Source organism: Hirsutella rhossiliensis, assembly GCF_020360975.1.
Source record: "Hirsutella rhossiliensis strain HR02 chromosome Unknown scaffold00019, whole genome shotgun sequence".
NCBI lineage: Eukaryota > Fungi > Ascomycota > Sordariomycetes > Hypocreales > Ophiocordycipitaceae > Hirsutella > Hirsutella rhossiliensis.
Genome location: NW_025408685.1, coordinates 229,060 through 253,870, shown reverse-complemented (window position 1 = coordinate 253,870; position 24,811 = coordinate 229,060). Strand labels below are relative to the sequence as shown.

The 24,811-nt window shown below is 55.1% G+C and overlaps 3 protein-coding genes across 3 annotated transcripts; 2 read left to right on the top strand and 1 right to left on the bottom strand.

Annotated features, from left to right (window-relative positions):
* Positions 1-3,652: 3,652 nt before the first annotated feature.
* On the top strand, positions 3,653-5,549 carry HRG_11165 (Ribonuclease H-like protein; the record flags this gene model as incomplete). Its single annotated transcript, XM_044869635.1, has 5 exons — positions 3,653-3,788; positions 3,840-4,075; positions 4,129-4,617; positions 4,735-4,822; positions 4,882-5,549. The coding sequence occupies 5 exons, from the start codon at positions 3,653-3,655 to the stop codon at positions 5,547-5,549; spliced, it is 1,617 nt and encodes a 538-aa protein (XP_044715188.1).
* An 11,835-nt stretch (positions 5,550-17,384) lies between these two features.
* HRG_11164 (transposase) lies at positions 17,385-20,307 on the top strand (the record flags this gene model as incomplete). Its single annotated transcript, XM_044869634.1, has 12 exons — positions 17,385-17,535; positions 17,635-17,724; positions 17,804-18,041; positions 18,203-18,297; positions 18,344-18,507; positions 18,560-18,673; positions 18,721-18,927; positions 18,980-19,016; positions 19,399-19,440; positions 19,504-19,564; positions 19,618-19,708; positions 19,756-20,307. The coding sequence occupies 12 exons, from the start codon at positions 17,385-17,387 to the stop codon at positions 20,305-20,307; spliced, it is 1,842 nt and encodes a 613-aa protein (XP_044715187.1).
* A 1,193-nt stretch (positions 20,308-21,500) lies between these two features.
* On the bottom strand, positions 21,501-24,029 carry HRG_11163 (DNA polymerase family B domain-containing protein; the record flags this gene model as incomplete). Its single annotated transcript, XM_044869633.1, has 4 exons — positions 21,501-21,540; positions 21,742-23,471; positions 23,562-23,751; positions 23,812-24,029. The coding sequence occupies 4 exons, from the start codon at positions 24,027-24,029 to the stop codon at positions 21,501-21,503; spliced, it is 2,178 nt and encodes a 725-aa protein (XP_044715186.1).
* Positions 24,030-24,811: the final 782 nt, after the last annotated feature.

Genomic DNA, 24,811 nt, shown 5'->3' with positions numbered 1-24,811 from the left:
TCATGTGCTGGCGAGATCTTGCCAACGTTAGCTTGGAAGACTCGCAGGGTCTTCTTGTCGCTTTGGTTCACGCGGGGATGTCTCGTCATGGAGATAGTGCAATGGGGCTGATGCGTCGCTTCTTTGAAGGGGAAGCTGGTCTAGATTCGTTGCCCTCGCTCTGAGGCTGAGGTGTCGTGGTTACCATAATGAATGGCGGAGACATGGTCCTGGTCGAGCTTAGGACCGAGGTTTCGCTCCTGCCCCGTGACCTGTCATCTGGGTGCTCGGCTTCCTGGTCGTCGGACTGAGCAGTGCTCGGAGCTATGGAATTGAGAATCTCGGAGAGTCTCGTTCTAGCTGTTCGGGCTGGTCTATGCGCTCGAACTGTTGCTTCCGCTGAGCAAATAGTTGGGTGCCCATCTGTCGGACGAGGTTTTCCTCCTTCGTCAGGCGGCGAATGACGCCGTGTGATCGCTTGGGGCGTGCAGGGCATTTCGAGAAATCTGCGGAATGGGGTCCGAGGCAGTTTGCGCACTGCTCGAGGGCTACGCAGGTTTCACCGTCATGGCCGTTCCTTCCGCAACGCTTGCAGGACGGTTGTCGGTCACAGCTGTGTCGAGCGGAAATCCCAGCATTTGTTGCACTGGCTGGGCATGCTGGATCTGACGATGTGTCGGGCAAGTCGGCTGGAGCCAAAAGTCTCCAAGGTCTCTGGGTAGGCTCGAGGAAGGACACAATAAGCGTCTTACTCGGAAGGTCGCTTGAATCGTGCCGGCTGGGACGGATGCTGATGGGTGTGAGCCCGGTCTGGCAGGCGATTTCGTCTTTGACGGCCGCCTCGTAGTTGACTTCATTGCCCTGCAAGTCCGTAAGTCTTCGGGGCAGTTGGGCACGACGTACGTGTACCATTTGTGACTAATCTCCACCGAGGTCGCGTCTAGGTCCTCGGACCATTCCGACTGTCGCTGGACGATGAGGTCCCTGATGGTAGCGTCCGTTGTTCGGATGGCCCATCCCGAGTTTACCTTGAAAGCTGCCGGGACCCGGTGCAAGTCGATGCCGACTTTGGCGGCGATGTGGGTCCGAATTGCGTAGCTGCTGTGGTCTCGCGCCGGCGCTTCGGCATCGAGCCGCACGAAAACACGGAGGTCTTCTTTTGGTGGGGCGGGGATTGGTCGTCCCTGGAGACGGGAGATTGGTTGTTGTGGTCGTTGCTGTTGCGGGGCTGCGGCGGCCGTGGAGTGTGGCCCCGAGGGCTGGCTTGCAGGGCGACCGGCGGCGACGCTGCTGTAGGTCGGGGCGGGTGCGGAATTGAGGTCGGAGAGCGCCTGCTTCCAAAAGTCGAGGAAGCTGTTGGAAAATTGTTCCGCAAAGCTGTATTCAAGGCCGGACGTGTATTGTTTCGCAGTCTGTTCGAACGATTCACAAAAGGCTCGGAACACTGTCATTTTGGCGTTGTAGGCATTTGTTTGTTCAACTGCGAGCTTGTTGGCAGCTTCAACGATCGAGACCGGCTGGAGGTTGACGGACTCGGCCGAGCCAGGCCGGTTCGGGGTGGATTCACGCTGCGCTCCTTCCGTAGCGGCGGCATTGGAGAGTCTGATAAGGGGGCGTCGCCGCCGGTCGCCGAAACGCGGATGTGAGACCAATGGGACGGCTCGCAATGGGGGAACTATGTCGAAGCTGAGATGCACGGGCTAATCGCGCGAGGTTGGGCGGGGTATGGACACCCAGATCAAAGGGATCTGGGCTGGCATGCGAGCTTGTGGCAGATGCCATGGCTGCTGCCGAAGCCAGCGCAAAGCGCGGCTGGAATGATTAACGTGCAGTTGTTAGGCAAGTTGGTGGGAAATTGCGCTACTTTCTTAACAATTGCATGCCAAGAAAGTAAGAAAACAGGGGAAGGTGGGCCGATAACAGTATGTATGTATGTGAGATAAGATAAGATAATATTGTCTGACCAGGGTATAGGGTAGGTTTACCCGGGCACCCGGTTCCGACGTTGAGTTTACTATACGTGCCCATCCTCTCTGTATTTCGACGGCTGCAAACAAGAAACCGACCCATTTAGAGTATCTCTCCCGCAGAACTTGTACCGGTATATCAGCACCTCAATTACCACAACTGTAATAACATTTCGACGTTGGAATCTCATTTGTGCTACAACTTTGACCGTCTCCTACAGACCCTCCCAAATGTTCTCAAAATATTCATCGCCTTTTGTCACAGTAACTTCTGCCCAAACCCAACCAGCCTCTAGGCCGATGTACAAGCGACTTCAGAACACTCCCCCAGCTGCACTCAAAGCTCTGACTACTCGTCCCACAGACCCACGTAAAGTGGCAGAAATCGCTTCAACGGCTGTTGCCGACTCCCTGTTTTCCTCAATACCAAAGTATTGCGATCGCCTTGATTTCGTGACGACAACTTGGTCCCTGCCAATACCAATACGGAAGCCCGTCTCGTCCATATTCCAGATATCAGCCGGGTTAATCCCGTACGAGGCAATCGTCTCGTGGAGCTTCTTGAAGTACTCGGTAACGTGCGGGACTGATTCGGCAAGCCTTGCGTTGGTTATCGAGTACCTTTTGCTTCATAATATGATATCCCTTGCGTTTAATAAAACGGGATATCCAGTTTTGCCAACAAAGCATTGGGAGTCGAAGGGTTCGTTGCGGGTACCATCAGGGCCGACCGTGGAGCTTAGAACCCGATTTGCTGCATCGCGTAATAAGTCCTTCCGCACCGCAAGTCCTATACGCTCAAGACGATCGATATACAGATCGATTGAGTCCTCTTGAGCTGGCGATAGCCTCGTATGCGTTGCTTTATGGCCGCTGCGAGGTTGGATGCCGTGAAATCGCAAGCGGAGTCGTTCGCGTGGAACCCCAAATTCCTTAGCCGCAGCGCGAAGGGACATATTGGGATTTGCCTCAATGGCTTTAATAGCCTCGGCTACGCGCCTTTCAAGCGTAAGCTCTTTATTCTTCATAATGTGCCGTTGTTGAGGTCAAGATAGAGGCTTGAAGCGGTGAAGTGACACAGCCAGGTGGTTGACACAGACAGGTGGTGAGGACCCACTTTACGTGGGTCTGTGGGACGAGTACCTCAAACGAGCTCAAGGCCGATTCAGATACGAGACGAGAATGGCACGAGAAGGGGGACCAGAGCCAAAGGAAACGACTCGTCACACGCCACGATGATCTGTGCACTAGGGCGCAAGCCAATGGGGGCACTGGAAACGCTGATGAACAGGGGATATATCAGACAAGGTAGCCGGGGCCTTATGGCGCCTTCGATTTAACTGGCTGCAAGCACGGGCGGAGATGCCGTGCCTGACGCCTCGGAAGCCAGTCAAGCAAGCATCAATGCCGGAGGCCAGGGATCTTCGCAGCACCCCACGGTCCATCGTCGTTGTGCATTGGTGACGGAAGCTCTTTTCACTCGTCCAGACCACTTTAGCCAATGCAACGGAGATTGCGCCCCGACGGTTTCTTCTTCTTTCTTTTTCCCCTTCCCGCGTCTACACGCGCGTGGGACGCGTTATGCCTGCTTCGCCGAGCTTCGCTGCCACGATGTGGCATGAGTTGAGCGCCGGCGAAGCCTCGATGGCTTCTACCTTCATCTGTCGGCGCGCTCGCTCAATTCGCACGATCGAACCAACGTTACAATGACATCCGAACCACTGTCAAGCCCTTCCCCGTCGAACCGGTCAGATCTGATTGGGCGTGTGGAGCACTCGTCTTTACCACCCGCATCATCCCAAGGAACCTCGTTGCCGACGACTCCATCACCTCGTCCTCGCGGTACTGCTGTCGACTTTATACAAGTAGATTGGACGCTCTGGGGCCGCCAAGAGTGGGCGAAATGGCCTGGATTCGAGCGCTATACTGGCGGCCAGGATACGAGGGCGTGGTGGCAGCAATACGGGTATCGTGTTGAGGACCGGTCCACCTCGCGCCAGGGCAACAGGCTGAAGTGGATCTGCGCGGATTGCTTCGCCCGAGGCTTCAAGAAGAAGTCAGACTTCTGCTTCGTCTGCTCAACAGGAGCCGCTATCAAGAAGCACCTTCGTAACGCCCACGGAATTCTGGTAAGTGTGTGCCGTTCGGAGATATACCAGCAACATGAGTGTTCACTTGGCAGGCCCCAAACGACGTTGCCGGAGGCGTGCGAGCCTCATCTCTGGACGGCCGGCCCATCACCCACTTCATTGGTGCCGACTTCAATAATCCGCACGACCAGTTCCTTGTCAGCAAGCTGCGTGGAAGATTCAACAGCAAGGGGCTCCGGGTGCTCCTACTCGACTGGATCACGTACCATAATCTGCCATTCGATATCGTCAACACCGAGAGGTTCCAACGGCTCCTTCTCTACGGCAATCCGCTCCTTGATGCGACCCATATACCCTCTGGGAAGACGCTACTTCGCATGCTCGAATCTGAATACAGAGGTGCCGTCGGGCCCGTAATGGAAGTACTTCGCACCGCTCGATCACAGGTTCACTTCTCCTTCGACGGCTGGTCATCCAAGTCCTACACCGCATTTCTGGGCATCAATGCTCAATTCATTGATCACGACTTTGCCCAACACCGCATCCTCCTTGGGCTGCGACCTCTCTCGGCAAACACAACGGTGCGTCGCTTGCCGATGAGGTCGCCGATACACTGGCATTCTGGCAAGTCAACAACCCAGACACGGTCGGCTACTTCACACTGGACAATGCTGCAAACAATGACACCTGCATGGAAGACCTTGCCTTTGAGCATGGCTTCTCACCCGGAGAGCGACGGATCCGATGCGCTGCGCATATCATCAACCTCTGTGTACGGGCAATGCTGTACGGTTCGAAGCGAGAGAATTTTGCTGCAATTGTTGCTGCCGATGGGGACGATCTAGATGACGACGAGGAGCCAGTTGATCAAGCTATCGACGAGGCCCTAAATGGAGAGATGGAGGACGGTACGGACGAAGACCCAGGAGCAAACACTGCCGTTGAAATCCCAGATGAGGACCTCATATCGTCCCACCCGGCTCCGGAGGAGATCAATGCTGCCACCTTCAGGGAGTACAGTCAGAACGGCGCCCCTGGAATGCTCCATAACATCGGTCTTCAGCTGCGAAACACACAGCTGTACGAACAGTTTCTTCCGTCTCAACGCAAGGAATCCGGCCACGGAACAACACTTCACTGGGCCTTCAACAATGCCACCCGGTGGAACTCGGACATGCGTATGATGGAACGGGCTCTTCGACTCCGCCCGGCGCTCAATACCTTCTTCAATGACGTTCAGAACCGGTGGGAAACCGAGGGCCTCTGTGACAGAACGAAGCCGGCAGTTCTGCAATACCGCTTAAGTGCGTACGACTGGAAAGTTATCGGGGTACTTGTCAAGCTTCTGAAGCCTTTCGAGATTGCCAACAAGCAACTTCAGGGCAGCGGTGTTCCCGGTGGTAGGTCCACATGTGGCAGTTTCGATGAATACTTCCCTGTCTTTGAGATCTTACTTGACCACCTCGAAAGTGCTATCAAGGCACAATCTTCGAAGAGGTTGAGGATCCAGTGACCAGGGAGAAGAAGGACGTCGAAGTAGCCATTTATGACGGGCTCGATAGCAGGACCCGCAGGCTTCTCAAGGTCTATATCAAGCTCGGATGGAAGAAGCTGCATAAATATTACAGCCGGCTGACTAGCGCTGCATATGTCGGGGCTGTTGTCTTCAATCCTGCGAAAAGTGGCGCCTTCTCGATCAACTGTGGTCTCAGTACCCTCTCGGAAGACGAAGAGTTGGCGGTTGGAATACGAAGCAAAGCTCTTGGAGATCTGGGAGAAGTATAGGGAGCGCGACGTTGACAACGAGATCCTCGCTACGTCTGATGAGGCCTCCATGGATTACATTGAGCGGAGACTTGCTAGGACTGTAGCTGGTTCGCCATTCAACCAGGGCTCGTTCGGAGCGTCAGGTGCCCGCAAGAGTAACCGAAAGACGAAACCGTCTACGGCGGGAGCGACTGGTGATGACGAATATGCTCGATATTGTGCCGAGGACGTCGTCAACAGCCACCACTACAGAAGCAGACCGATTGACTGGTGGAAGATCAACCGGAGCCGATATCCGCGACTGTCTTTGATGGCAGTAGACATGCTTACGATTCCATCGACGTCCGCGGAAAGCGAGAGGACGTTTAGCAGTGCAGGACGTATGACGGCACCATTGCGAAGCCGGTTGCGGAGGGAGATCGTAGCGATGGCTCAATGCATTCGATCGTGGAGTAAAGCTGGGATCTACACGCCTTCACTGCCGCTGTTTAGCCTCAACGAAGATCAATGGGTTGATGCTCTTGCGTCGCTGAAGGGGCCGAGTGACATTTGACCAGTTTGTTAGGACAGCAATTGACCGTGCTTTCGACGTCTCATCTGCTGCAGCCATGATGTCTGTACACCCCTTGGCACTTCTTAAGTCGAGGGATGTAGTAGCCCTCGTGATGGTGGCAAAGACATGTCGGTGCAACGCACGTTTGATGCCCCGATCTCCGCTGAAGTCCCACGTTCGATCGAATTCGATACGAATTCGATCGAACCCTGGCATTCGATAGATATCGAATCTACGGGAGACGCGTTCGATTCGATGCGAATATACTGGAGACACATTCGATTCGAGGTCGAATCGAAGGCACAAGAATTTTCACGCGTTCGATTCGATGCGAATCTGCAGAGGCACTATTCGATTCGAACGCCAAGTCTTGGCGTTCGATTCGATAGATTCGTAAGATGTCCATCCCTGCGCGAAGGGACATCCAGGTTCGTTGAGAAGGCCCAATACCTTACGCTCCTTCTCGAGCTCAGTGTTTTGCCTCCATCTTAGAGCTTTTGCTGCCTCCCACTCCGGAGCTAGCTTGCTCAGAACATAGTGTGGAACCTTCCCGATAAGAAGGCGGAAAGCAGCTCGGTCCAACAGCCTTGGGACGTCAGCCCTGCTCCGATCCTCGTCTTCAGTGATTTTTTGAGTTAATTTCGGGCCTAGTTAAATAACCACCTCCTCCCACTAATCTGCCACCCAAAAGTGGGTCAATGTGGCGCACCTTTAAGGTAAAGGTGGCGTAACGCAAAAACCTCCCTGGCACACAAGGCACGCCGCGCAACGTCACACAGTCAACCGTAAGTGAAGCTTTTCGCGATATCTTAACAACGCCTTAATCGGTTGCAACGCCGTTATCACCGCCGCGCCGCCCCGTCACGACCGTGCCACCCACGTCACCGTACCACTCGCCGCTATGGAGTCCATGAGCACTGTGTTCTCTACCACCTACGAGTCCGAGGCCGAGGCTACTCGTGCCTGCAAGACCGTAGGCTGGGAGATAGGCTTTGGCCTTAGGCGCCGGAATTCGAAGCCTTCGGCTCGTGCGCCGACCTATGTGTTGCTCGTCTGCACGAAGTACGGCCCGTACGTTGATAACCACGACCCAGGCGTACACGAGTCGAAGAGCCGGCCGAACACATCGTCACAATGCACCGACTGCAAGTTCGCCCTTGGGCTTAAGAAGCAGCCTGGAGCGGGAGGCGGCTGGACTGTGCAGCCTACCGCGAAGTGCGAGCCTCACAATCATCCCTTTACTCCAGCTATCACACACAGCGGCTTCCGTGCCGAAGTCATCAGCCAACGCCGCAAGCATATAATACACTTATACAACTGCGGCCTCCGCCCATATCTCATCGCGGCACACCTTCGTGGCCTAGTCCACGAAGACCCTAGTCTCGGCGGCATACAGGGGGCACACATCGCGAACGCCCTCGCGGCACACCGGCGCGAGGAACTTGCCAATCGTACGCCCATACAATTCCTCTATGACCTTCTCAAAGACTCGTCCTTCGGCTTCTTTCGCGATGCACGTGACGGGGAGAATCGGCTAACTGCCCTCTTTGTGGCCCCGCGCTCTGGCATCAACCTTTGGCGTCAGTTCTGGCACGCCTTGCTGCTTGACTGTACGTATAAGACCAATAGGTTCAGGATGCCTGTCCTCAACTTCTGTGGCTCCACGTCAGAGAGGAAGACCTTCTCTATAGCCGCTACGTTCCTCACAGGAGAGACAGAGGGTCACTACCAGTGGGCCCTGCAGTGCCTCGTTGAGCTAGCTGTACAGGAAGGAATTCCTCTGCCGCGGGTGATAGTCACGGACCGGGAGCTTGCGCTTATGAATGCCCTCCTTTCTATCCCGGAGTTAGCTGCAGTGCTTCACCTACTGTGCCGCTGGCATATCAACAAGAATATCCTTGCGAAGACGAAGGCCCATTTCCCTGGTCCAACGAAGGAAGGCAACCGCACCGTCAGGGTCCCCGAATTCACAGCCTTCCTCCAAGACTGGGCCAGCTTCGTCAACGCCCCTGAAGATGACCTCTTTAACACACGGCTACAGGCGTTCAAGACCGCTGGGCACCCCCCGGCCGCTGTGGCATACGCTATAAATACGTGGCTAGACCCCTGGAAGGAAAAGTTCGTCTTGTGCTTCGTTGACCGGCATAGGCACCTTGGCCATAGGACTACTTCTATTATAGAAGGCATGCACTCTACGATGAAGAGGTTCCTCTGGTCCTCAACGGGCGACCTGACCTCTGTTTTCCAGCGCCTACAGGCCTTCTGGAGGCATCAGGCAGAGGAAATCTCAAGTCACCAGCAGGTCACAGGCCACAAGGTTGCAATAGCAGTGCTGCAGCCACTGTTCTCGAAAATCCGGCCCAATTTGGCTAGGTGGCCACTCCTACAGATAGGGGCTGAATGCCGTGCTGTGCCGAGGAACGTTGCCGCTACCGACGAAAAGGCGGAACCGCCTCCTGGCCGCTGTGATCGTCAGCATCACTGTGCCTTCAAGTCAACACTCGGCCTGCCGTGCCGTCATGATATCTTTGGCCGGCTTCAAGGCAGCGCCCGCGGCGGCGCCGGCGTTATACCCTTTGAGATGAGCGAGGTAGACGAATTCTGGCATCGACAGCGCCCACAGCGGCCCGACGATGTGCCACAAGAGCCGCTGCCTGTGCGTGGCAAGGGCCGGCCCAAGGGCTCATTGAACCTCGAGAAACCACCCGCCGCGATGCCTCCGAATTCGAGGTCGTTGAGGCTATTGAACGTGCCGAAGCATCGCCGCCTTCCACAGCGCCGGCCGCGCTGCCGGGCACGAAGAAATCCACTCGCAAGCGCAAGGCTGACGGCAAGGCCGCCGGCAAAGGCAGAGGCAGGCCAGCCGCTGCTGCTGCTATTGCTGCTACAACTTCCACCGCACGCGGCTTAGAATACCTTCGTCAACACGGCGATTCGTACGAGCCGGGCACAGCTGCGCCGAGAAGCTGGCAAGATAATAACTCTGACAATGAGCTTGCCGACGAGACCCAGGGCACAATCCACGTACGTATAACGCAGGCAACACAGCCGGCTTCACAGTGGACCTCACAGCGGGTCACGATGCCTTCACTTGGGGAAGAAGCAGAGGATGAAGACGACCCTTTGGCAGGCGACTGTGACTTTGATACGATGGAGCGGCTTGATGAGGCTAACGCCCTTGCGCTAAGGGAGATGGCGGAGGAATGCCCTTTATAGCCCTTGTAGTTATAGTGCTCTTGAATTGACGATGCGGGTCTAATGACTCCTAGAAAAGTGGAATTTCTATGTGTTCTGTGCATCGCGGCCGGCTTCACTTGCGTTGTGTGCCTTGGGCCTTGTGCCTTGGGTCTCGTTTGTGCACTGGGGCCGGCCGGACGTTGTGTGCGGCGATGCGCCACATTGACCCACTTTTGGGTGGCAGATTAGTGGGAGGAGGTGGTTATTTAACTAGGCCCTCAAGATTTTGATGAATGAATTGAATAAAGACTCATGATTTTTGATTCATCGAATTTGAAGACCTTACCCGATTCGGCTTCATTCAATTCAAGGGTCCCGAGGCCGATTCGACTTCAAAATCTTCAAATATCAGCCCTATCTACGGGATAGGCGTTCGATTCGATAGATTTGTATCCCTGTAAGTGGCGATAGTAACAATCCAACGAGCGACATATTGGTAAGCGTCAAGCGACTTCTATCAACGGTAGCTTCTGTTCCTTTGCAGGGCCAAAAAGGACAAGCTCCACAACTGCCGAATATTGCTCTCGGTGCCGCCACTGACACCCGGAGGCGGCTGCAGCCCGAGCGGCGAAATTTTGTATCCCTTCTGGCCCTGACTCGCCGATCCTAAGTATGTCCAGCTCCATACCTCCGACTGGAGCTGACCCTTGTTATCTCTATTACGTCCCACAGACGATTGTACGCGCTTCGCAATGCTGTATAAACGCCAACTTCCTTGCAGAAAGCCGGCATCTCCGTCCTGGACCGTGAAGTGTTGTGGGAGCTTGGGGCTGGGCAGCGATCGAGCTGCATCTCGAAGCCTTTGGCCATGAGCGCAAGATGCCAGCTCCAGACAACGGTCCCGTGATACGCGGAGTTGCTGAAGTTTGCCGCCAGCACACTGTCGCCGGAGAGTGCTGGGTTGGCCACTACCGCTCCAACGGGCGTGCTCAGACCAGCGGGGAAGGGACGTAGCACTGCGTTGGCCGAGGCGTTGATAAAGGTTGAAAGTTGCTCGTCATCTGTCGAGTTCAAGAGGAAGTGGCGAAAGGCGGTGTCTGTGTGGCTAATGCCAATCTTGCCTGGAGTTTCGGAGCTGTTGATTGCCAGCGCGTAGTCCACAACCACGCCGTCTGACGAGTACGTAGTGAACGATTCCGTGTGTGCCGGGCCGTCATAGAAGGTACTCTTGTTGACATATTCTTCCACCAATGACGACGCTTCATGGACCGAGACGTTGAACTGAAAGAATCGCAGGGTTTCGTCTTCCCATACCTTAGCCCTCTTTGATGCCCGAGAGTCCCAGTCTCGTATGCGTGTTGTTGGGATAGACACCCGGCATCGCAGCCAGCTTGAAATGGCATACAGCGCCGCTGGCACGAGGCGCAATTGACATCAAACGGAATGCGGGCGTTTGCAAGTCCATAGGTGGAGTCCCGCCACTGCCCGACGACCTCGCCATCTTTGAGGTGAACGAGATTGGCCACCGTCTGATTGTGCTCGAACGCTGCCGTCAAGTTCATAATCTTACGTGCCGTCGTGTAACTCAGGTCGCCCCAGCTCAAATTTCTATTCTCGATGTTTACGGACCCGGCCTTGGTGCCCAACAAGGGTCGTATTCGCGCAGGCAAGGCTTGAAAATAGCGGTTCATGAGTATGGGAGGAGGAAATCCGTGTCAATCATGGGGTACACGAATCCCGCAGCCGTGGATGTCTTGTTCTTTTGCATATTGAGGAAAGTCGCGTAGTCGCCAATGGTCTCTTCGTGGCAGACAGAACCGTCTGTCCTGTTGACCCTTCCAGGGCAGAGCCGAGAACCGCCTCTATGGCCGACGATTTTCCCGGGCTCAGGACGGGCTGCAGAAGGAAGGCGGTGATCATGCTGTCGCGGCCAAAGTACGTGAGGAAGCGCCAGCCGCCCGCGAGCAGCTTTTCTGTGTACGACAAGAATGACAACGACGTGACTTGGCCGGGATCCCGCATGGCCAGAAACTGGGACTTATTGTTGAGAATTTGCAGGGAGCTAGCTGCGTCAGCTGAGGGTAGTTGTAGGAAGCAGAGAAGTGGTAGAGGCCGGCATCGAAGCTGATGGACGAGTTGTGCCCGATGCGAATGGTGCCATTGACTTTGCTCCATGGTGTCAAGGTCAAGGTGGTTGTTGTGACGTTGTCGAGCCACATGCGCGAGATCCTGACGCCACTTTCGTTGAACTTGGTGACTTTGATGCCTCTTTGAATAACGGGACTGAGCATGCTAGGCCCCTCGGTGAAGTCTCGAATATTCCTTATGCTCCCCAATATAGACAGCGACAACTCCGCCGAGTCGTTAAAGGAGAAGACACCCTCCACACCGACAATGGAATTCTTGAGCGAGGTTCCTCCCAGTACACAGGCCCCAATGGATCCCCAACGTAGAGTTGACGAGGCCAATGGCAAGGCTCCCGTTGACGCCATTCTGTGGTCGAAAAAAGGTGCAGATGCCGCTGTTGCCTGCTGGCCAGGCTACGATGAGGCGCGGGCTGATGATGGTGAGGTTGCTATCGGGAAGCGGGCTCGTCACGACGGCCTGGGCATCGACGTGGCAGTCGGAGTAAAAGTAATTCTGGTACGGCGGGTCGGCGAGATGCTGGACCCTGCGTTCGCAGGTTGAGTTTGCGTGTTGGGCCTGAGTAGATGCAGGCCATATCGCTACCAAGCACAGCCAGAAAAGTATGTCGTGTCGCAGCATTGTCGACAGAGACGTATTGTAAGGCGCACTTGTTTTGCTGATTTCTTGTGAATTTAGCTAGGAGGCCTGAATACGCCAAGAATATAAGATCGATGATCATGCCCTTCTGTCGACAAGTTCACGCCGCCGCCGGCCGTCCCTGGTCGATCCGCACCGTAAGATCCACTAGTCGAGTGGTTCCACATCTTGCTGGGTTATCGACCCACTCTGGGCCCAAGTTCAGAAACTCAGCGTTCGACACAAGTAAATTTTCGAGCTTTCTTACTTTACTTACTAGCCAGATTCCTTACTTACTTGCGACCCCGAATTACTTGCTTTACTTCCAAAGTGGATTATGCAATGTAGCCAATCATCTTACAGCAGGGTACTTCGTATAACGACCGGTCCATTCTGGGTTTTGTCCGGGAAATCACACCACCGCGAGCCCAATCTCTGAGGCATTGCAACTGCAATGCTTCCATAGTAACAGTGCAAGGCCTTCCTTCGGAGGTCCTCCGTGATGCTTTGACATTGGCTCAAGAAAACGGAATCGTTTCGGCTACGAATAGTAGAAGAAGTCGGCCAAGAGGTTCGTCGCTCCTTCAAAAGTTCAAAACGCCAAAATTGACAGATGTAGCGTAATTATAGTTGACTCCTTACTTGGATCTTACTTGCCCCTGGAGGCTTTACTTACTTACTTGGGCGTAGGGCCTGCTTACCTTACTTATTACTTACTTGCTTGGTTATTTACTTGTAATTAATTACTTTACTTATGTCGAACGCTGCAGAAACTTGCTTCGAGTACGGATCACGGTAAGTTACATGTATTTATGTCTTGCCCGAATAGACACTCGATTACCCTTGAACAGTGTGATTTGGGAAATGGCTAATATTCTGGATCATGACGGTGCTGAGCTGAGTAGTGGGCTTGGGGTCATCGCAAGGAAGCTCCCGGCTGTATGTGGGGAAGGTGAAAAACTGGCCTGCAGCCCAGTGGAATCCACTAAGTTAGGTACTTTGAAGAACGATCCCCGCTTGGAAAATGAAGGTACTTTCACAGTAAGCACCCATGTTGGCAGGTCTCAGAATCACTGAATTCGCCTTGCAATTGCAATGGGTAAATCCGTGGTGTGAAAAGTCTGTGTGTCTCTGCACCCCAGGGGTGCTCTGCCCAAGCCCTATATCAAAGGGCGATGGCCTCAATCTCTATGACATGCCATAACGTCATATTTCCGTAGCTGTCTCATAGATGTCCTCGTGGCCTCATTAGCTGCGCTACGCGTGCGCTATCGTCTGCGCTACCGTTGGCGCTGCCACTAGTAGCCTGATGCTATCGTAGCTGCATCTACCCGGATTCTACCGGATCTAACACATGGCGCGATGGTCTTCGCGACAGTTCCACATTCCCACAACCCACCTATTATTTTAAGTTACAGTGGGCCCCTTTTGCATGAATAACTAAACCAGGTAGGCAGCATGTGACCCGCGCATGATAAAGTTCGGACCGATTATCGCGGCATGTGCACGAAGGTTCGGAGGTGACGATCAGGCTGGCAGGGACCGCAGTGTTGAAGGTCTAGAAGAAGCTACAAACACCGGTTGGAGCGCGAGACTAGGGGTCTTAGTCTCGGCGCGGTGGGGCAATATCTTGCTTTGCTTTTCATTCCGTAGGACAGCCAATTGTAAGAGGTTGGCCCGGAGTTTATTCAACAAGCAGGTGCCTAAGTAATGTCTATCTAGAGCTAAGGAAGAAAGGAAGGAGAACTCGAGGCGAAGCCTCGAGTTTGAACTCAAATCGCATACAGAATGTTTTCGCAGCGAGTCGCAGCGAACGCAGAGCGAGGCCGGTGCGGGCATGACCCTCCGGATCCGGTACAACCAGGTCCACTATGCCGGACACAGCCCATGATCAGCTGAATATCTGAGTTTAAATTCCGCAAGAAAGCTGAATATCCTGATCAGTCGAATTAACTTGGGGGGCCTCAAAATCGGGCATAAACCCCTCCTAGGCTTCACATAGGAGGGGGGGCACACTGAGTAAGAAAAGGCACCTTGACCTGTCGCGAAGACAGTCAGCAAAAGTGATTGGAAAAGCAGAGGCAAGAGGGTCTGTTGTATTTTTTTGCTGAAGGTCTCCGGGTGGTCTCCGTATGCGTGTGTCCTCTTCTTGTCTGTCCTCTCTTTTCTAGGGGCGTTCTAGCAAGCAAACCCTTCCTGCTATCAGGCCAACCCAAAGTCTTTTCTACTCCGTTCAAAGCCCCCCTTATGTTAATATCTGGCGGATATCGCAGGGGCTTTTTAGTGCGTGATCGGCGGATGACCCCGCAGATGACAGCCCAGCCCGTAATATCCCGGATTTCCTGGTGATATCGGCAACGCGACGCAGGCGCCCGACGGCTGCGCATCGCGGCACACTAAAAATTGTACCTACGTGAAGCCCTGCGTCTGACGATTCATTTGACCTAACTTGCGTATCCGTAGTTTGCGTGGTTGTGATATTGTGTCCGGAAACGTGAAATGGGTCGGATTTTCGGGCGGTCTCCAGCGTATCGTTCAGCGCACTGCCGCCACATCTCCACTAAACTCCACTAAAATAGTCGACTATTTGTTGGAATGCTAACCTGCTGAGTAACCCGTGCATCGGTAGCAATACCATCACGGTTCATGCACGACTCCCACGTGACACCCTAAGGTAATACCCCGCGATCAGGGCACGCAGCCCCGGCTGCATGCCGCCATTACCGGGTGCACATTCCGTTTCTTGTGAATAGCTTCCTCTTCCCTAGTTAGTTACAATTGAAGTCATCACCGGTTACCCTACCTGTCGTGACTGTGACTCAGCCTACAGCTTGTGTGCATGCGTATCTGTAGGCACATAGGTGCCTACCATCACTGATCAGTGGTTCCAGGTCCCGAAGGAGCCACAGAGCAGCAAGGTGACGAAGAGTCACCGATCTGATCCGCCTGCAATTCACCGTGCCGTTCGGAGAAAGTGATACTTTTCCTCTACGGGTAGAAGAGACAAACTCCGTGATTCGTTCCGCCGAGCAACTCACCGACCGTTCGAAGACGACAAGTTTGTGCTAAGAGCAGGAGACACTCCTTATTCCGATCCGCCTTCAACTCACTGTGCCGTTCGGAAGAAAGAAGCAGAACCTACGGCTAACCTATTGCTATTCCTAACTGCCGTTCCGCCGAGCAACTCACCGACCGTTCGAAGGAAAGGAAAAGACATAGCTTAGCTGCGTCAGCAACGCATCCCGACTCCTCGCGATTGTGCTTAATTGGTACAATTGATCACTACAATTCACCTCCGACACTATGTCTGCAGGACCTAGCAGCAGTGCCCCGGGAGGCAGTAGTAATACCCCGTCCCTACTATCTATATTGCTCGCGATCCCCAAGCCAGGAGAGAGTGCAAGGATGGCTGGACAAATATGCTGGCATACCGATCGACATGTCAGACATTGACCTATCCTCTGGCATACCCCTGTGAACCCAGAGGAAGAGCCAACGCCACGCCACCTGATCACACAACTCGCCCGTGCGTGGACCGACTATGAGAGAGCCAATGTAGGAAGAATCGACACTCTTATTATGTTCCAAGAGCACTTCGAAGGATGGAATAGTGCACTCTTCGGAAGGATTGAGCCAACGATTCGAGCTGCATTCGTCAACTATCTTCGTACGAAGAAGTGATCACTGGCCCTTGAGAAGATGCCGACATGACTATCTTCTCGCTTCCTCGTCACCGAAGAATATTGGAAACCCAGGACCCCCCGGTCGCCCCCATCGACGAAGGAGCACACCCCGTGCCCGCGGCCATCCTTTTCCCCCTCCCCCCCTATCCAACCGCCTGTACAACCTGTCCAGCAGGCCACTCAATCCGTCACCCCAACCGCTTTTACAAACGCTCCGACGAGCTACACCTTCCCTCACCGCACAAGGATAGCTCCCCAGGTAACACCAGCTCCCCCTATTACCTACCCCAATTCAGTGGCGATTCCCCCAAGAGCCAAGTCAGATCCGCCACAATACACCCCATACCGCACATTGCCACCACGAGACGTGCCGAACACCCCGACCAATGCCCAGACTCTCGCCCTCTTCGTCAAGATTTGGAATAAGGAAGATACCTACTCAGGTCAACCTTACGATCTCCTTGACGATAAGATCAGGAACTTCTAACCACCTGCCGTTCGGTTGAAGTCCCCGAGAGTCAGCTACACGCCTTTCTCCCCCGCGCCCTTACAGGTCGAGCAAAGACCTACTATGACCTTTATCTTGACCCAGACCTCACGTTCGCCGCCGCTTACCGACAACTTAAGCAACATTTCGATACCAACGTGAATCTGGAGCATTACCATACGGACTGGTCAACTATCACCTTCAACAGTGTCCGTAGCAAGCACAGTGACAAGGACCTCCACGCTGTGCTTGATATAATGCTTGACAAGCTCCAATTGTGTCAACGAGCGATTGGGCCGGAAATAGCTGGCGAAAGCAACCTCCGCAACGCAGTCATCCGCGCTTGCCGTGGAACGCCTGAGCTCAAGCAAGCCTTGTACAAAGCCCCGCCCATTGCGAACAACTCTTTGCCGACCTCCGCGCCTCTATTGAACTTGCGATCACGGACAACGGTAGCACCCAATGGTATACCGACCGCAAGTATCAACAGAATAGACCCCCCTTCCGCAACAATAACAGCGCGAACCCCAAACGACAGCCGCAGAGAAAGAAGGTGTGCTTCATCTGCGGCAAAGCTGGCTGTTGGTCTACCAAGCATACCATAGAAGAACGGAAACAATCACGGATGTATTTCCTTAATGCCCACAATGCCTCCGACACGACCCCGGACTTCGCCATGTTCCTCGCCGAATTCGAAGGTCATGAACTTGACGAGACCCCTGTCCCTGACTATGATACTGCTGATGAAATTGACGATGAAGACCCAGCGATTGGCTCGCTGTTCTTCACGCAATCATTCCTCGCAGATTACGCTGTTCTACACCGTCTGACTAAGGAAGATGCCTATAGCGCTCCTCAAAGGCCCCGGCACAACAATTCCTTGTCGATGACCGTTACACAACGCGTTATCAGGGCATCATGCTCGACACAGGTGCTTCCGACGTGTCAACCGCTGGCCTAGACCAATTCCATGCCTGGCAGCGCGAAGACCACTGCGCTACCCTCGATACCACCCGCGCAGGCCAGACAGGCATCTCCTTTGGAGATGGACCCCGGATTGTGTCTGTCGGTGCGACCGCGATTCGCACGGCATTCGGGCCCGTTGATTTCCACGTTCTTCCCACTAAGACCCGTTCCTCCTCTCCCTAGCCGATATGGACCGGCTGAGGCTTTTTCAACAATCAGACCAACGAAGTCGTCCGCGATGACATTCGCGTTCCCGCAGTACGTAAATGGGGCCACGCATGGTTCCATCTAGGTAAAGAAGAGACTGCGAGTATTCCTGACCGAACGCGAATTGCGACGACTTCACCGACGATTCGGTCACCCGGCCACAGCTAGACTCCACCGACTGCTTAGGTGTGCCGGGCATGATGATATTGATGAGCAGTCAATCCGTGAGATCACGAGGATGTGCCACCACTGTCAAATCAACGGCACCTCCCCCCAACGCTTCAGGTTTACCCTTAGAGACGACCGCGAGTTCAATTTCGAGATAACCGCGGATGTAGTCCAAATAGGCGGAAAGCCTGTGCTACACGTGATCGACGAAGCCACAGCGTTCCAAGGCGCCAGGTTCCTCCCTCGATGACCGCCCGAGACACCTGGGAAACGCTACGGATGCTGTGGATAGACACCTACCAAGGCCCCCCGGACTTTATGCGCCACGATGCCGGCACTAACTTTGCAGCAGAGGAGTTCCAAAAAGAGGCATCGCTGATGGGTATCACTTGCAGGCAGGTACCTATCGAAGCCCACAACTCGATTGGAAAGGTAGAAAAGGCACACGGCCCCCTCCGCCGCGCCTACGATATCCTCCAAGCAGAGTTGGGTGAGTCGAAGCCCAGATGCCCTCCTCCAAATGGCTGTAAAGGCAGTCAATGACACAGCCGGCCCGGATGGCCTTGTCCCTACCCTCCTCGTCTTCGGCGCATACCCACGAATCAACCACGATTCACCGCCCTCTCCCCCTATGATCAAGCGCGCAGAGGCTATTCGGAAAGCCATGGCAGCTCTGCACCGTGCTGCCGCTGCCCGTCAGGTTAGAGATGCCCTCAACACGAGGAATGGACCAAATGTAGAGCGCGCTGCAGAGCTTCCCCTGCAGAGCGAGGTCCTCGTGTGGAGAGGCTGACGGCTGGACCGGCCCGTGGATCGTTATCGGCAATAACGGCCACGAAATAACAATCAATCATGTCAATGGCCCCGCAACTTCAGGATCACAGCGGTCAAGAAATACCACCGTGATCCTCAGGCCCCTCATCACAACCCCACGACGACTCGCAGCCGTCCCCGACGAGTCGACCCCAATGCACCCCCTAACCCCGATCAAGATGATGCCCCTGCCCCTGTGCTCCTACCTGAACAACGCCGACGAGGACGCCCCAAAGGCTCCAAGAACAAGCCCAAGACCGGCGTAGCCAACCTGTCAAAGAAGGAAGTTAATCACTATGATCACGCTGTTCAATTGCGCCGCGAAGGCACATCACCACACCAGGTGCCCCTTTGAACAGTCCGATACCCAAGAGATTAACAACCTAATCGCACAGGGTGTGTTTGAGTTCATTCGTTTCGACCCCGTGGCCCACAAAGGCCAAAGACTCTTTAAAGCACGCATGGTCCGCGAAGTTAAAGGACTCGGACCAACCACAAGGCCTACGAAATCCCGTCTCGTCATTCAAGGCTATAACGATCGTGATAAAGAGAATATCCTTACCCAGTCGCCGACCGTGCAACGGGCAGCACAGCGGCTACTCCTCTCAATTGCCCCTCCTCGCAGGTGAAGCCTCCGTCTTCCTGCGTGATATCACACAAGCATATATTCAGTCAAAACCCCTGAATCGTACGATACTCGCACGCCTCCCAGCGGAATTAGTGCCCGCTATCCCCAGACACCATCATCCATGTCATCCTTCCCTGTATGGCATAGCAGAGTCAGGTCTCCATTGGTTCGTGACATATTATAGGCATCATCGTGAGCGCCTCGGTATGACACATTCCACCTTTGACCCCTGCTTGTTGATCTCCAATGATCAAGCCGCCGGCTTCGGCATGGTCGCTATGCAGACGGATGACACCCTCCTCCTCGCCTCCCCTGAGTTCGCGGCCGCAGAAGAGAGATCCAGAAGGCTAAGCTCCGCTCGAAACCAAGGAGCCAGCTATCGGCCGCGACTCCCCTCGAGTTTAATGGTTGCACACTTCTAGCCGAAAAGACGACCTTATCATCCAGCAGAAGGGCCAAGGCCAGAAGTTAGCCACCATCTTTCTCTCCTCCACGGATCGCGCGCAGCAATACGCCCAACAGCGCGCGCGCGGAGCATATATCGCATCAATCTGCCAGCCCGAGGCCACGTTCGACTACTCAGTCGCAGCACAAGTGCAGCAGCCGGAAGCCCCGGACTACAAGACCCTGAACAAGCGGATACAATGGCAGACCGACAACCTGCAACGAGGACTCCGCTATGTTCCCTTGGCCTTTTCGACTGCGAAGCTAATGGTATTCACGGACGGTTCGTTCGCGAACAACAAAGACCTAAGCTCACAACTGGGCTTTGTTATTGTGCTCGCCAACGAGGAACAGAGCCCTGCTGATTTCACGATCAGAGGCAATGTCCTGCACTGGTCATCTACGAAGAGCAAGCGAGTGACCCGGAGCGTGCTAGCCTCGGAGATCTACGGCATGGTCCAAGGTTTCGATATGGCCATTGTCATCGCGACCACCCTGCAGGCTATTGTCAAGCAGCTGGACCTACCCCCGACTCCCCTCATTGTCTGCACCGACTCATACTCGCTATACGAATGCCTCGTAAAGCTCGGGACCACGAAGAGAAGCGACTCATGATTGATATCATGGCGCTAAGGCAGTCCTACGAGCAGCGCGAGATGGCAGAGATCCGTTGGATCAATGGGGATGACAACCCGGCTGATGCGATGACCAAAGCAGCACCCAACCGTGCTTTGGAACGGTTGATTGAGACGAACAGGCTGACGATTCGAGTGGAAGGATATGTACAACGACCCGTGACCGCAGACACCACCTAACGACAAACGACTCCATGATGACGAGCCTCCCTTCATTGAGACCGGAATGAAGGGCAGGCACGGCAGCCTTCGGATTCCATCACGAAAAGAAAAGACTGCCGTGCATCGGTAGCAATACCATCACGGTTCATGCACGACTCCCACGTGACACCCTACCCCGCGATCAGGGCACGCAGCCCCGGCTGCATGCCGCCATTACCGGGTGCACATTCCGTTTCTTGTGAATAGCTTCCTCTTCCCTAGTTAGTTACAATTGAAGTCATCACCGGTTACCCTACCTGTCGTGACTGTGACTCAGCCTACAGCTTGTGCGCATGCGTATCTGTAGGCACATAGGTGCCTACCATCAAATATAGAAGAAAAGTAGGAATATTTTTTAGCTAGTAGGAGGGGGAGAGAATTTAAACCTATAAAAGAAGGAGAATTGCTTAGTTAAAATAAAAAGTATTTCATGGGAGTATAGTATTTATATTAGATAAAGCGATGGGTAATAATGTCGCGAAGCACGTCTGAGATCTTGAGCTCGGGGTGACCATAAGGGGTATACAGCTAAGGGCCCCGACGGGCTAGACAGAAAGGCAGCCTGCAGAGAGTTCTGAGGCTGCAGAAGACTATTAGGAGACCGCATTAGGCAGCCACACAGCCTGTAGAGAGACTGCATATACGGGGGAAGCTGAAAGAGCCCTCGGCGACTAGGGAAAGTCAGTATGCAAAGGGGGGGGCTGGGGAAAGGAGCCCAGCCTCCTAGATATTGTACCTATACAACTGAAAAGGGGATATCAATAGGGAACCAAGGGATATAAATAGGGAGCCTAGAAGAGGGCATTGCAAGAGGGACAGACACAACGGAATACAACAAATCATACCCATTGTTACACAATCAATGCCCACTTGCATCCTCTCTTCGTGAGAGTTATGAGCCCGGGAGAAACAGAGTTTCTGTAACTTCCGGTGTGCAGATTGCAACCAGCCTTTCTTCATCTTTGTTGCTTCTCAAATTATACCGGTACAGTCAGCGAAGATGTCGAAGAACCTAGCATCACGACGAACAATTCTTTCGGAGCCCCAAGATTGGGATCAATGGATAAAAGAGCTTCGATCTCATACGGACTTTTCGATTCACCATCTTCTCTTTGAAGATAACGCGCAGCCATTCACCCTTCCTCGAGAACCCCAATACGCTGATTTCTCGCCTACCGCAGCCGACGCAGCTACCTCCCAACCTTCCGCTAACATTCGTTCGGCCACAGCTAGTGCCGTTCCTGCTGCTATTAGTGCTGTTCCTGCTGCTATTAGGTACTTGTAGTGGGGCTGGCAGTTGATCTTGGTCTCGAGCATCTGGAGGTTGGCCGGCAACTTGTCGCTGTTGATGGTGGTCATCACCTTGCCGAGGAACTCGGTCACATTCCTCTTCTTGGTCTCGAATGGGTTGGTGTTGTTGATCATGGCCAGCACGTTCTTGGTGACGTACTTGGCGATCGGGAGGGTGTCCCTCTTCACGGGGGTCATGCCCTTGGTCTCCACCAGGCCGTCCCAGTCCACGGTCGAGTACTTCTTCCTGGTGGTGATCAGCATGTGCTTGTAGTTGCCCTTCATGTCGGCCTTCACGTTCTCGAACGGCGTCCCGATGAGGCTCTTGTCGACCAACTCCTTCAGCCTCATGCCGGCGACGTCGCACTCGTCCCTGGTCTTGCCCCCGACCCAGGGGAAGATGGAGTCGGTGTCCCCGTACACGACGGTGCAGCCGCTGCTCTCCGAGACCGAGATCATGTTCTTGACGTAGTACCTGGCCGCGCAGGTGATGGCCTCCGCGCACACCCTCGACGACAGGATGCTGTGCTTGCCCCCGGTCGCCCCGTAGACGCTGACCAACAACAGCTTGTAGCACTGGCCCAGGACCGTCCACCTGCGCCACTCGATGGTGTCGGTCGGGTACCTCGACGCCTCCTTCTTCGCGCTGGTCCTCATCTGGATGAGCATGCCGATCATCTCGCCCAGGAGGGTCTCCTCGCCCTGCAAGACCGAGATGTAGGTGCGCTTGGTCCTCATGACTATCACCTCCTTGTTCCACACCACCTTCTCGGTCTCAACCTCATCCACATTCTCAGGCAGGTGGACCGCCGTCTTCTTGCGGAGGGCCTCGATGGTGGGCGCCGACACGCACCTGTCGACGTAGATCTGCAAGTGCTTCATCACCGACCCGTACAGGGAGTTGCCGTCCAACATGGCCACCCCCTCGTAGCAGCCCGGGGCCGGGGTCACGACGAAGCCGCCCTCGTACTTCGCGTCGTCGGTCACGGAGGTGTTCCTGCCCAAGTCGAGGATCATCCCCCTCTTCAGGGCCTCGGACTGCTGGAGGCAGAACATCATCACCGCGGTGTTGTTGGCGATCGCGTCCCACATCGTGCTCCTGGCCACGCCGGCGAGGGTGCACAGCCTCTCGCACATCAGCATGTTCTTGGGCAACCACACGTGCAGGTCCGCGTCCCTGGCGTTGTACTCGACGATGTCCGTCACGTCGACGGTGTCCGACACCTTGATCGACATGGTGCCGCTGTCCATCTTCGGGGGCAGGTCGAACCTCTCCGACATCTTCGCCAGGGAGAGCGAGGGCCAGTTGCTGGTCGGCTCGGTGCCCGCGGTGTACATCGAGTCCACGATCATGGTGCCGTTGTCCAACCTCCAGAAGATGCCGAGGCCGACGTTGCCCAACCGCCTCTCGGAGAAGGTCGGGCCGATCATGGGGTCCAGGGCACTCGACGCCGCCAAGCACCTCAAGTCGAAGTTGAACCCGTTGTGGACGTTGACGAAGTCGGGGCAGAGCATGTTGATGATCTTGTACGTCTCCCTCACGGCCTCCTCGTTCCCGGACACCTTGGCGACCCAGGCGTTGCGCCCGTCCGGCCACTTGATCTCCCTGCAGACCCCGAAGGCGTACAGGCAGTAGCACTTGTCCTTGAACTCCTTGTCGTACCAGCCCCCGTTCGAGACGACGATGCTGATGATGGGATCGTGGGGGAGCGGCATCCCACCCCTGCGCTTGTGGGTGCTCACCTCTATGTCCAGGCCCATGATCGACAGCTTGGGCACCTCCTTGACGGTGGTCATCCCCAACCCCCTGGGCGCGAGGGGGCTGTAGCCCGAGATGGAGACCGCCCTCAGCTTCTGGATCGACTGCCTCATGTTGGTGATGATCTCCGGCGAGGCCCCGGGGTCGTCCGCGTCCAGGTTGACCACCACCTCCCTGCCCAAGGCCATCGGTACATCTGTGACCAAGATCACCCTCGAGTTGCCCTTCGCCAACCTGAACGACACGTCGGTGATGATGTTGTCCCACGACTTGCTGATGCTCTCGTCCTCGATCCAGCTCGAGATGATGACCCACCCCAGGTCCATGAGCTCGTCCAGGTTGGTGATGGTGGTCTTAGTCCTGACCAGGTAGATGTCCAGGTCGCTGAGCGGGTAGTCGCCCGTCGACACGAAGGGGGTGCCGAACACCCTCGCCAACTGGTCCAGGTCCATCGGCTCAGTCCGCTGGCGACCCTGATCGTGGTCGGGTTGATGATCGAGTACATCGACGGCTAGATCAGCCTGAGTAGGTGGGGAACCGGTTCCACCATCACACGAGCACGAACATCACCATGACCGGCGACAGCAGCTCAGGCATGTCGGGGTCGACCAGCACCAGGACAGCGGTGGAGACGGAGATGACCACCACCATAGCGAGGGCCGAGGAGGAGGCCGAGACCAGGTCGGAGAACGGCGGCCTGGTGATGCACAGCCACGGGGGCAACATGTGGTTCTTCGACGACTTCCCCTGCTCGGGCCCGGCCTACAACGAGCTGTCGGAGCAGGACAAGTCCATGGTCATGTGGGCGGTCGAGCGCAGGTCCGTGGTCGTGCGGGACATCACCTACTACATCTACTGCAGGAACATGGCCTCGTGGTGGCAGATGGAGTCGCCCACGGCCGCGCAGGAGTTGTCGGACGTCGTCGGCATCAACGCCCCGGTGAACTACGTGACGGCGCTCAAGAGGTTCTACCCGCTGCTGACCAGAGTGGCCTTCCCAATCGCCCCCATCAAGAAGAGTGTGTGCATAGGCACGTACAGGCTGAAGTTCGACATCGACTACACGGACGACGGCCCGATAGTGAAGTACGAGCCCCACGAGACGGTGATCGAGAACGAGAGGGGGCCCGAGCACAGGAGGATGTACATGTTCGTGACCGCGCCCATCATCATGGCGTTCCCGTTCGAGTGCCCGGCCAGGGAGGTGCCCGACCTCGAGAGCGAGATGCTCAAC